The sequence below is a fragment of the Plutella xylostella genome, chromosome 17 (genome assembly GCF_932276165.1).
Source record: "Plutella xylostella chromosome 17, ilPluXylo3.1, whole genome shotgun sequence".
Lineage (NCBI taxonomy): Eukaryota > Metazoa > Arthropoda > Insecta > Lepidoptera > Plutellidae > Plutella > Plutella xylostella.
In genome coordinates this window covers 8,871,219-8,884,298 of record NC_063997.1, presented here as the reverse complement: position 1 = coordinate 8,884,298, position 13,080 = coordinate 8,871,219, and the positions used below count along the sequence as shown (strand labels likewise).

At 42.2% G+C, this 13,080-nt stretch overlaps 2 protein-coding genes across 2 annotated transcripts; one reads left to right on the top strand and one right to left on the bottom strand.

The window, feature by feature from the left end:
• Positions 1-4,548: 4,548 nt before the first annotated feature.
• LOC105390625 (cathepsin F) lies at positions 4,549-5,143 on the top strand. Its single transcript, XM_048626993.1, has one exon. It carries the CDS (start codon positions 4,607-4,609, stop codon positions 4,985-4,987), a length of 381 nt encoding a protein of 126 aa, XP_048482950.1. The 5' UTR covers positions 4,549-4,606; the 3' UTR covers positions 4,988-5,143.
• Positions 5,144-9,246: 4,103 nt separating this feature from the next.
• LOC119691591 (uncharacterized protein K02A2.6-like) lies at positions 9,247-13,080 on the bottom strand. Its single transcript, XM_048626913.1, has one exon. The coding sequence runs from the start codon at positions 13,078-13,080 to the stop codon at positions 9,247-9,249; it is 3,834 nt and encodes a 1,277-aa protein (XP_048482870.1).

Genomic DNA, 13,080 nt, shown 5'->3' with positions numbered 1-13,080 from the left:
TACTACATTCCTGTATAATGTGGTAGGTACGTAGGTGTACGGAATTTGACGTTTTGGAATTTTATCAGTGACATTACCATTTAAGGTTTTTCTCCTGTATAAAAAAGTACACTTCTAAGCGGAGCGGCTCCAGCGACACTGACGCCGCAACACAGGAGAGTTACTCTATACTGACGAAAAACTAAATAACTAACGAGAGTTGTCGTACAATCGGCACGTTTAATACAACGAGATAGTGTCATGGCTCGCGCAGCAGCGCACCGAAACTTTGTTTTTCGTCGTAGGTATAGAGTAACCCCGAGCCACTTTTGTTCGACCGAAGTGTCATAGTGACAAGTTTCATACAAAAGTTACTGTCGGCGGCGTCAGAGTCGCCGAAGCCGGTTGTCGGCTTGGGAGTGTACAGTCAGCTGCATAAGTAGCTATACACTTATGTACCTTGTCACTCTGAAACCGTTCTGAATATTGACATTTCGTCACTTTGACAAGGTACAGTACAGAAGTGTATAACGACTTATGCAGCTGACCGTAGGTACCTTAAGGAAATGGTGTAAGAGAATAAAATACAACATTCCGGACACCTTTATAATCTGCCAATGGACAGTTTTTTGCCCTTCGAGATGATTGAGTCTTTAATTATACTTAGGTATTATATTTAACAGTTTACCTCCCAACCCTCCCTTAACTCTCGCGGTGTTTACCTACAAATGTCACAACGGAACGTCTCTGTTATGTTAATTCCAAATCCGGGACAATCAGCGCGCGGAATTCAACAAGACATTTGAAATCTTATCTCGTCGTGTTCTCGTTAGACTCAAGCTATCCCGCTGAATACTTAAACGACATTTATACTCACTTTACTAATCAGCTGTAATGCTGTTCGGACTGGAACTTATTTATTTTCGGTGGATATACCTACTTATACTGATGATGCTCATGCCTGGTAAATATACTTAGTTGTTTTCCCTCGGAAACGAATACAATATAAAATTCAATGTATAGATTTTACATCTATAATAGTCATAAGGCATGCTACTACAAAGTGTAAGTAAATAACCGTTGGCACCATGATAAGATGGGTCTCGGTAGCAATCGATGTCACTAAGAACTAAGAAGTATATTTACGTGTACCTATGTAATGCTCACTACTCTATCGCATTCTACATACCTACAAGAAAAAGTACGTACCTAATAGTAAGCAATAAAGACAAAAAAGCTTGTAACATTAGAGTGAATGATATAAGTTGCGAAACGAAGAGAGTTCTTGAAGCGAAACATTGGCATACACGAGCGGTAAACGAGCCCGAAAATTGTGAGCACTTTATTCGGTTCAAGGATGACCCGTAAAGAGGGGCTGGCGTTTGTCACTCAATATATATTATTTACTCGTAATTTTCGCAAATGACGTCAAGAAAGCCGCAGCGGCTAAAGTGTCCTTAGCGCCTGAGTAATTTGGATCACAAAAATAAGATATAATCGGATCTGACAATAGACCCCTTAGCATGAATTTTCATCGTGAACGTGAAGTAAAATAATTCATCTAGTAATTTTGTATGGAAACATGAACAGCGCCCCTGGCGGTCGGTAGCAGAACTAAAATTTTCCTACAAAATTCATCGATTAATTTTTACTTCACGTTCACGATGAAAATTCATGCTAACGAGTCTGTTAGGTGTAATTAATATACGATTGGATATAACTTATTAACGTAAGTTCCTATACCTACTACCAGAGCCTAGAAACAAGTGAAGAACTCTTCTTGTAGGTAGGTACTGTCTTATTGCATTATAGTTAAGTTAATTTCTCACAAGAAAGGTTAGGTACATTAAATACCTACTTATTCAAAAGTTAATTGGGCACTTTAAAACTGCCTGAACTTTACCACTAAATTCGACAACCGCGCCTGCCTCTACCTCTTTGCTCATATATTTTATGTTATATTTTATAATAGGTATAACCTCTCGCTTATAGGAACTTTCGTTCTACAACATAATTATTTATAGGCCTCCCCCAATGATTCCCACCTTGTCCGATCGGAGGCGGCCCGCATCCAGTGCTTCCCCGCGGACTTGACTGTATCGTCCGTCCATCTCGCGGGGGGCCGCCCAACGCTGCGCTTGCCGGTACGTGGTCTCCACACGAGGACTCTTCTGATTACATCAAATTATTTTTAAAAACGGCGGCACCCAGCGTTAACCCAGGTCTTCAATGGGCTCGTTTATCCTATTGCACCGGACATCGGTTCTTTTTCAGCATATACAATGAAATACACTCACGGGCAATGAAAAGGTTCCACTCACAAAATGCCGACACCAAACGACCCCAATGTCATTTAAAATTTGAACAAAATATTATTGTTTTTAGTTGGTAATATCAAGAAGATCTGTTAAATGTACTTCAATGTTTCAGAAGGCAGCATTTAGATTCGCTTTCCGTTGAGGAGTAATTTGGTGCTTTTCTCAGTGAAACCTTTTCATTGCCCGGGAGTGTATACAATACAATAAACGTTCTTTGCACACGATTACACACATTAATTAATAATAAAAACTTACAATAAAACATAGGTATGTCTATGTTCAATGGACGGTCTTATCGCTAAAAACGATGTTATTCAGATAACCAATAATAAAGAGTGTTGTGGCTCTGCTTGGATTGACGTCTACGTCCAGCCGTCGATGTTTACAGGCTGATGTGCTGATGTGATGAGTACAAAACACTAACATAACTACAAAAATGACCCCATATCTTTTCATTGCTATCCTATGAGACATATTAGGAGACTCAAGACTGAAGAGTGTGTTTATGATTTCGTGTTTCGTCTGTCGAACGCAGCGCCAGTGAAATAAGACGGGTCTCAGACGGACCCCAATTCAATTTTCTAGCTTGAGAAGCTAGACTCGGTAAAAACATATTGTAGTTCGTTAATTAAATTTAACTGAGCAAAGTCATTGTCTCAAGATAAATAAACGGCATGGCAGTCCCATCGCTGTACTTTCAGTGCAGGACTTGAATATTTCAGTCGTATTCAAAGGCTGCTCGTTTATTTATGCACGCGGGTGATGCTACAGAGGATAATGGCGAACTATAAGCTTAAAGTAACTGCACGTAGAATATAGACTGTAAGTAAAAGTCTGTCTATACTGGTGGTTTCACAACTAAGAACGTGAAAAGATAAGCACAATTTAAAGTACCTACACCTACTCTTGATGTATTTATGATAAAGTGTTCCGATAGCTATGACAGGAATCGCTATTTTCTTAACTCTTCCTTACACGTTTTTTTATAGATAATAACGATCAATTATCTTGTTCATAATTAAACACTGTGTTTATACTTAACTACTTTAAAAATTTACTTTCATACTTAGCTAGTATTGTGCTCCTATAATCTATCTACTACCAAACATTGAGTATCGAGTATTGCCTCCGTAAGCTGAACACTTTCAAATCCTAGTTGTTCAATTCAATATCCAGGACAGGCTCAGGTGTTGGACCCAAAAAGACATCAAGGATATAATGGAATAGGCGCATGAAAGTACGTAATCCTTTGTTTTTCCAACTCGTATATCTCGTTTAGAAGAAATAGGGAAATTTGTTGACTGCGTTGATCCCGTGAAAGCCGCTGAAAGGTTTTTGTTGTCTGCAAACATTTTATAATAACTCGTCGGATAAAAGGTCTGCTGACTTCATTTTATGGCAAGGTCAGTTTATTATACGGCACTTTATTCAATAAACGTATGACTTTATAAAAGTTTTACAATATAAAAATTAAATAAAACAAAGCTCCTGATTGAAATAGATACCTAGTATCGCAACCGATCTTCACAGTTATACCTAGATCAGTAGGATACAATTTACAAATGAGTCTACCTAGAGGTAGGTATCTAAAAAAGGTCCTACTTCTGAGCTCAAATGCGGTTTTTTAATTCATTTTGTTGGAGGAAATGCCGACCGTCCGGCGACACCGCAGCGTAATTTAGCCGTCTCAATCTCTGCGGCACTACAGTTCACAGATAAACCTTTGTTGTACGCTTATCTGTGATGCCATTTAAAACTCGGCGTCCCGGCGACTCACGACAAAGCGCGCGACGCCTAACATCTGCTGAAAATTACCATTTTCCGCGGCTTTAATTCTGAAAGGATTCTTGGCACCGTGATTAAAACAAATAATTAGAAACTTTCCTTTGTAAAGGGCTTCTTTTGACTTGTTAAACAATGGTATTTTATTAGGTTGCCGCTGACAATAGCGGTGTACTACCGACGGTTTTGGTTTCCTCTTCAATTATAAATACAAAAGACACACTTAATTAACTTCCTATAACAACATTATCTGTTATCGAATACGCAATGTCGTAACACCGCCGCCGACTATCTGTTCCGATCAGCGAAACGAAAATTGCACGAAAAAGTGGAACAAACTCATTTCTACGAATTAATAGAATGCAACAAAATACTTATGTGTGTGAACATATAACTTAGTTACATAAGACTGACTCCTCGACCTATGATATTACAGAACTGGTTCTACGAGGTCACTTCGACCAAACACTTACGATACACCCAGACATCGTCCGCGCATCGTCTAAACCTATCGTGTTACCAATAAAATGAAGTTCATTTACTCAGTCGTGTTGTTTACCATTCTACTGCAAGTGACGTTTGCACTCGAATACAAAGACTACTGGGATGAAGACTGGGACAAAAAGGATGACAGTGTTGAGTCGAATGAGGGCTACTCGGATGACCCGAAACCCCCTGTATACGATGTGAAACAAGCGCCAGTGTTGTTCAGACGGTTCGTTGAAGACTATGACAAGCATTACAAAAATGAGGAAGACTACAGGAAGCATTTCAAAAATTTCGTCAACAACCTGGAGGATATAAACCGACTGAATGCGGAAGGCGGGACTGCTACGTTTGATATCAACATGTTTGCGGACTTGAGTGATGATGAACTGAGGGAACTCAGGGGTCGTGAACTGAACTAAGTGACGCAGCATATTGATGCTGGTGAGGAGTTGAGGAGCCTGCGCTAATCTCAGCGACAAGGCTGCTACACTTCCTGCTCTTGGTTCCTGCAATAAACCAATAAAATTATAAAGTGACTGTGTTACATTAAAATAAAATTCAACAGTTGAAATCAGTCTAGTCGGCTAATTTGTGATTTATCTCCTTAAGGGTTTTGAGAAGGTTTTACAATACAGGGCTGAATTTTATAAGTGAACTTTGTGAAGACAATCCGCGTGGCAGGATGTTCAATTACAAAAATCCTCCCTGTAGTGTAGGCGGATGGCGGTGGTAGGTGTACCTACTTAAAGTCAAAAAAATATGATGTCTCTGTAGGTAGATACCTAATAGCTACATAGATATTATATGATTGATGAGACTGATGAGCTCACTATAAATACCTAATACTACTTAGGTGTAACTAGGTAATTTAATGTACCTAAGAAGATTTTTTTGCATACTTAAAAAATACATATGAAAAACCCATAAATAAGTACATAATTTTACATGTATTAAAAATAACTGAATAAAATTATAGTTGTGTTCGTGTATGGCTTGATTTTATTTTTGCAGTTCCCGATATGAGCATACTTACCCATTACCTAATTCTAGTAAAGGGCAGAAAGACCCCTGACCCTGACCCCTCTCAGAAACATTGTTACTATGAGAGGGGGGTCAGGTTTCTCTGCACCTGACCGTACCTGTAGTGTTAGTCCTAAAGCATACCGTGGGAAGACCAGCTCTACGCTTTAAAGACTGCTGCAAGCGTGACATGCATAGTTTCGGATTACAGACAAACAGCTGGGAAACACGCGCCGAAATGAGATCTGAATGGCGCCGCGATATTCAAGCAGGCATGGCGAAGCATGATGAAGACTGGCTTGAAAATCTAAAGCAGAAAAGAATTCGCCGTGCTATGTCTCCTCCGTTGGAATCGCGTTACGTCTGCAACCATTGTGGCAAAAAATGTCGTGCTGCTATTGGACTATACAGCCATCAACGACGGTGCGGCCGTCGTAACTCATAACCCACGAGCGCTGCAACAATCATCTATATAGATGCTGTGGCCAATGATGATGAAAGCATACCTAGCATTTTTAAAAATCCGATAAACGATAAAAACAACAACACACACACACACACACACGCACTCACGCCTTGTACTAATGTACTCCCTTGCGGGGTAGGCAGAGGTGCATTGCTGCACCCACTTTTCGCCAGAGTGTTATGTTAGTCCCAATGTAATAGGGGGCGGGCCTATTGCCATTTTACGGGCACATCCAAGACCTGAGAACAAATATCTGTGTTTAAACAAATATCTGCCCCAGCCGGGAATCGAACCCGGGACCATCGGCTCAGTAGTCAGGGTCACTAACCACTACGCCATTCGGTCGTCTTAAACGATAAAAACGTTTTGATTTTCAAATTTTACCACCATATTTACTACATAGTTACTACCTTTTCCCCCTACCCTACCCTAATTTTGATAATAGGAGTAGATAGGTACTTATACTTATACTTAATACTTCTATTACACAATTTCATCATCATCACGACCCATTACGTCCCCACTGCTGGGGCACGGGTCTCCTTCCAATGAAGGAAGGGTTTAGGTCTAGTCCACCACGCTGGCCAAGTGCGTGTTTTTTTGACTTTAATTTACAAAAGTAAATTATAGTATAGTTATGCAAAATCAGGTGGACTTTATGCTAAAAGCATTTTCTATCAGTCAACCTGCTTAACTACTTCTGTGACGTTTCAAAGAATTTATTTAATAAACAGAATAACGTTTTATCCCGTGTTATCCCCATTATACTACATTATACATTATACTTGAATGACATTACCCCACTTACCGGTGGAGTTTTCAAAAAACATTATTTTTCTCGGTGCCTACGTCATACAAAGAACAATCCCTGTAAGTTTCAGACAGACAGCTAGTGATCTTAGATATAAGTCCAATACGTGGCCAGATCATAGATGGGCAAGATCAAGGCCTCTCATGTTCCTTCTTGGAAGCTTAGACTTGCTGGTATTGGTCTGGGAGCAAGAGAACGAAAGAAAAGGAAGGTATCATAGATAAGTTTTGATGACAAACAACAGATGGCGCTCGGATCTCAATACAGTGTACATGTATGGAATCGAAGCAAATAACTATTCATGAAATCCTACATGGCGGGTTATTGAAGTATTGAAGTTTTTTAGTAAAATTCCAACACAAATTCTATTTAATAAGTTGTAATAACTAAGTAAGTATGCTAAAAGATATCTTAGCCGTAAAAATTGTTTCCATTATGTACCGGCCAGATTTAGGCCTCTGGGTGATACGTTCAGTAGTTTTGGTGCTCCCACTTCCACTAAGCTCTCGGTAGTACATCCTCGCAAGTTTGTATAGAAAAGAGCTAACTACCTTGTTACCTAGTATATTTTTTGGACCTGCAACCCTACATAAAATATGTAAAGGAAAGCTACTTGGGGGGCCATTGAGGGCCATGTATTACGATAAGTGGAGTCCCTTTAAATCCATGGTAGGTATTTCTAGCCTGGCTATATCTGACATGTTGTGGCCTTAAAATAAGGAATCAAATGAGATAAACAAAACACGTCACGACACGTGCGTCAATGTCACTAAACGAACGGACCGATGTCTGCTGTCAAAACAGTAAACAGTGTCATGCTGACAGTGACAACGTCAGTCAACAGTCAGTCAGTCAAATCAACTCCTTGCACTTGCATGCACTTGGATGGATTGCTTTGCAAGTTTCTGGTGTTTTTATTTATCCTAACTTTCTCTTATTTCGCATTCTTCTAACATAACATGTTCTGGATATAGCCGTAATAAATACCGCGAGAAGTGGTTTCTTGTTCACCGGCTGCTACTTTAAAAGGCAAGTGTTTATTTACTTTCTTTCACTTTAAGCGATCAATAATAACATTGCTGGTAATCCACATTGATCAGGGCCATATGGTCAATTGGAGGTCTTTTATAGTAAACCTGTTCTAATCAACTATGATTAGGCACTCTGAAGGTCTAATCGGCCTTTAAATATGCAATAAAACACCTTGTTTACTACTTCACTCACTCTACTTGCAATCCTACTAGTAGGGGTAAGTTTCAGCTTCTTACTTTATTATTACATCAATTAATTAAAAATGTTATATGAAAATATAGAAGTAAAGTACCTAAGTACTAAGATTATTTGTCAAAAACAATAGAAAAAGGGAGTTCTTAAAAGTATTTAAAATGCTATCTTATTAAAAATAATTAAGTGTAAGTATGTAGTTAAGTTAAGACATTAGGCATAGTTTATATAGCTTGTTTAGAAAAAGTCTATCCCAATTTAACACCTACACTTAAAACACAGGATAATGCGCCTAAATTAAATATAAATGGTGACTGAGTTTTGATAAGGGTTTAGTAGATTTTGTATTTATGTGCAAAACAAGTTGTTGACTGTATAAATACTTAAAATAAATATAATTATAAACAATCAAAAAACCCGACTGCTCGCTAAAAAGATGAAAACAAGCCCCAATGTTAATGGAAAGTATCGCAGGCGGCAACCAACAGAGGGTTCACCATTTAGCTGAAAGTTACTTAGGTGTGTGGTGGTCAAGTTGGTTGTTTTCATCTTTTTAGCGAGCAGTCGGGTCTTTTGTTTGTTTATAATTATATTTTTTTTAGTTGTTTTTATTTTATGAAATTTTATGTTCATGGGGAGTCAAAGCGTGTCTCAAAAGGCTCGTTTGGCTGTTCATGGGGGAGTGTTGGTCCCCACGCTAATGTATGGAAGTGAAAGCTGGGTTTGGCAGAAGAAGAATGAAAGTAGGGTAAATGCTGTTGAGATGCGCTCTCTAAGAAGTATGTGTGGACTGAAACTGAATGATAGGATAAGGAATAGTATTATAAGAGAGCGAGTTGGAGTAAAAGAAGACGTAGTGACTAAAAGATACAACAATATTGTAAGTTGAAGCAAAACTGATTTATTATTCAAGTACCCTCTTATACAAATTATCATATGACTGTTCAAATACACAATATACCTTTCTCTCATAATCAACAGGATTGAAATTAGAGTCAACAGAAAATTTACATTATTATCGCACATAATCAATAGACAATATAATGACAGTTGGTTAATCAACACTAAACAATAAAGCTCAGTTCATATGTAATAAGTTAAACATAAATCATCAGTAACTAAAGTTAGCACAATAATCAACACTAATAAATCTTAAGTCAACAAGAATTAGGTATGCCAATAACATCAGGCCACATATCCGGTGGAGGTATCACTATAGGTTCATCAGAGGTTGATGGTGAAGATGGCATGGAGACAGCTGGTCTGTGCATCTCTATTGGTGGAGTCTCCGCTCTTGGAGTCGGCACAGCTCGAGCTAACATCTGGTCAGCGTGTCGCCGGTGCAACTCCCCATCTTCCGTCCTCACCATGTAGGAGCTCGGTCCCTCCACCTGCTCGACCGTGGCTCTCTGCCACTTGTCTGGTGCCTGGTACATGCGCACGAGCACGGGCTGGGCGGGCGCGAAGGTGCGCGCGGGCGCGCTGTGCGCCGCGGCCTCCGCCTGGCGCGCGGCGGCGCTGGGCGCGGCGGCGGGGTGCAGCGCCGACACCGCCGTCCTGTACTTGCGTCCGTTCAGCATCTCCGCCGGACTCCTGTTGGTGCAGCTGTTCGGCACCGTCCTCAACGCATAAAGCGCTTTAGGCATCTTCTCGCTCCATGGTATATCAGATTCGCTCATTTTCTTGAGCTTATTCTTAAATGTCTGAATAGCCCTCTCAATCTGCCCGTTGGTCGCCGGGTGATAGGGCGGGGAATACAAGTGCCTGATCCCATTTTTCTTTAAGAACATGTTGAACTCAACGGAACTGAAAGCCCTACCGTTATCGGATACCAGCACATCAGGCAGTCCTTGTGAGGCAAATATTTTCCGCATAACACTTATAACGGTTCCACTGCTCATAGATTGGATTATTTCTGCCTCGAACCATTTGCTGTAGCTGTCTATCAGAACAATGAATGTTTTGCCTTGAAACGGGCCAGCAAAGTCAACATGAACTCGGCTCCATGGCTTTTCAGGAACAATCCAGGCTTGAGGATCTCTCGGAGGATTGTTTCTCACGGCTTGGCAGGCTTCACATTCAGCCACCACTCTCTCAATCTGATGGTCCATACCAGCCCACCATACGTATCCTCTAGCATATGCCTTTGTTTGGACTATGCCGGCGTGCGGCTCATGCAATAATTTTAGCACCTCTTGTTGAAGTGACTGAGGTATAATGACTCTGTTGCTCCACAATAAACAGTCTTTATCGTGTGAAAGAGCCTCTCTGCGCGTCCAATATGGCTGCATCTCTGGATCCGTATTCGCTCGTGGCCAGCCGTGTAGAACGTGAAACAAAACTTTACGTAACACGCGATCCTTTTTTGTTTCAGTCGCAATCCTAGTCACATCCAGGTTCCACCCCTCGGGTTGCTCCGCCAGTAATAGAACTTCGCCCAGGGCATCCTCCTTGTTTCCGGAACCATTAACAGCGGTCCACCTACTGAGGGCATCAGCTTGTCCAATCAATTTGCCAGGTCTATACTTTATGACATAATCAAAACATCCAAGTTTCAATGACCATCTCAGCATACGTGGTGATATAAAGTCGGGAATTGCTTTATCAGGATTGAAAAGTCCAACTAGCGGCTTATGGTCCGTTATGATGCAAAATTTGCGCCCAATCAGAAACTCACGGAATTTTTCCAACCCATACATGATGGCTAACGCTTCCTTATCGATTTGCCCATATCTGCGTTCATGCGGTTGTAAGGTTCGGGACGCCATCATTACTGGTCTCTCAGACCCATCTTCCATAATGTGAGCTATCACTGCCCCAAGGCCATATTCAGATGAATCACAAATGAGCAGTAGCTCCTTATTTAAGTCGTAGCCAACTAGAGTCAGATCAGATGCTAGTAAATTTTTCGCATCCTCGAAGGCTTTCTGTTCCACATCGCCCCAGGCCCAAGGTCTCTTTGATTCGAGGAGGCGATACAGTGGCTCCAGTAATGTTGCTTTATCTGGCAGGAATTTCTCATAGAAATTATACAGCCCCAGAAAAGCCCGCAACGTGGCTTTGTTTGTAGGTGCCGGTTTTTCTTTAATTTCACGCACTTTTTCAGGCGACGGGTGCAAACCTTCGGCATCTATCGTATGACCCAAGAAGTTGATGCTGTTCGAAGCGAATACACACTTCTTCAGATTGAGTCGAAAACCCATGTCTGTCAGTTTCTGTAGCACTGCTCGTAGCCTCTGGTCGTGCTCCTGCGCGGTGCGGCCCGTCAGCGCCACGTCGTCCAGCAGGCACGCCACGCCCGCCATGCCCGCCAGCGCCGACGACATCACGCGCTGGAAGATCCCGGGAGCCGAATTCACACCGAAGGCCAGGCGGTTCATCCGCATCAGCCCGAGAGGCGTATTCAGTGTTAGGAGCATTGCTGTGTCCTCATCCACCTTCATCTGTAGGTACGCATGCTTCAAGTCGAGCTTACTGAAGACTCTTCCTCCACTGAGGTTCACGAAGGCTTCGACGGCGGCTGTGAGTGGGTACGTATCGACATCGATAGCAGAATTGACGGTTGACCGATAATCGCCACAGATACGTAATGCGCCGTCATCTTTCTTGACGAGCCGCAGTGGGGTCGCCCACTTGGAGTATCGCACCGGGGTCAGGACACCGCTCTCCACCATCCGATTCAACTCCTCTTCGACTTGTTTCTTCAAAGGAAACGGAACCGGCCGTGCTTTCAAAAACCTTGGTTTTGCATCAGGACGAACGTGTAAAGAAATTTCAGGACCTTTATATTCACCAAGAGTCTCTTTAAATAAATCCGGGAACTCACTCATCAGCCTTGAAATTTTGTCATCAGTCCAACACAGTCCCTCAACATCCAAACACAACGCTTGAAACCAGTTCCTACCTAACAAGCTCGGCCCTTTTCCCGACACTACTAACAGTTCACACTGGGCCTCCTTGTTGCCTAGCACCACGCGCACGTGCGTCACACCCAACACTTTCAAAGGTTCACGAGTCCATGTCACTAGTTTTACATTGGTAGACTGCAGAGGTGGCGCCACCTGCCACAGCTTGCGGTAGGTTTCTTCAGAGATGATGCTCCTCGAGGCACCCGTGTCCACCTCCATGCTCAGCTTGGCGCCGTCGATGGTCAGCTCTGCTGTTATCGGTGCACGATAACTATTATCTGAGCAGACGTAGACACCCATCATATCTTCTGAAGGCGTCGTCGGCTGGTCGTCACCTCCCACTTGATGCACCTTGCCCGATTTCTTCATGCAGGCGGAGGCAATGTGCCCAAATTTCTTACAATAAAAGCACTTAGCTTTCATGAAAGGACACCGCTCTCCAGCCTTATGACTCTGTGCACAATGTCGACATTCAATCGATTTTATTCTACCAATGTCCATAGGTTCACTGACACTGGACGGAGTTTGCTTCATCTCGCTAGTGTCGGGGTACAGGTCATGGAACGCCGCCTGGTAGTTGAGACAGAGCTGCACAGCCCTCTCGTACGTGAGGTCCGTAGTCTTCAACAGGTCGCGACGCAGGCGATCGTCCCGCACGCCCAACACTAGTCGATCCCGTAACTGTCGTTTCAAATCTACAAAGTTGCACTTAGCTGCCATGAGGCTTATGGCCGATACAAAGTCCTGCACGCTCTCCCCTTGTATTTGTAGGCGTTTGTGAAATTTCCCGGCTTCAAGTATTTCATTCACCTCAGGTTCATAAAATTTATCTAACACCAAGAGAATGTCATAAAACCCAACACTGGTCGGTCTTTTCGGCACTAGGAGGGACACTATTAGTGAATAAGTATCTTTGCCGCACTGAGATAGGAACAATGATCGCGCTTTTTGTTCATCCGCCGGCTCCGCGGACACCCCCGCGGCGTCGAGTGCACACAGTAGCCGCTCCTTGTATTCACACCACTTATCAGTCTTTGGGTTAAACTGACCAGGAAACACAATATTAGATAGATTTGACGCCAT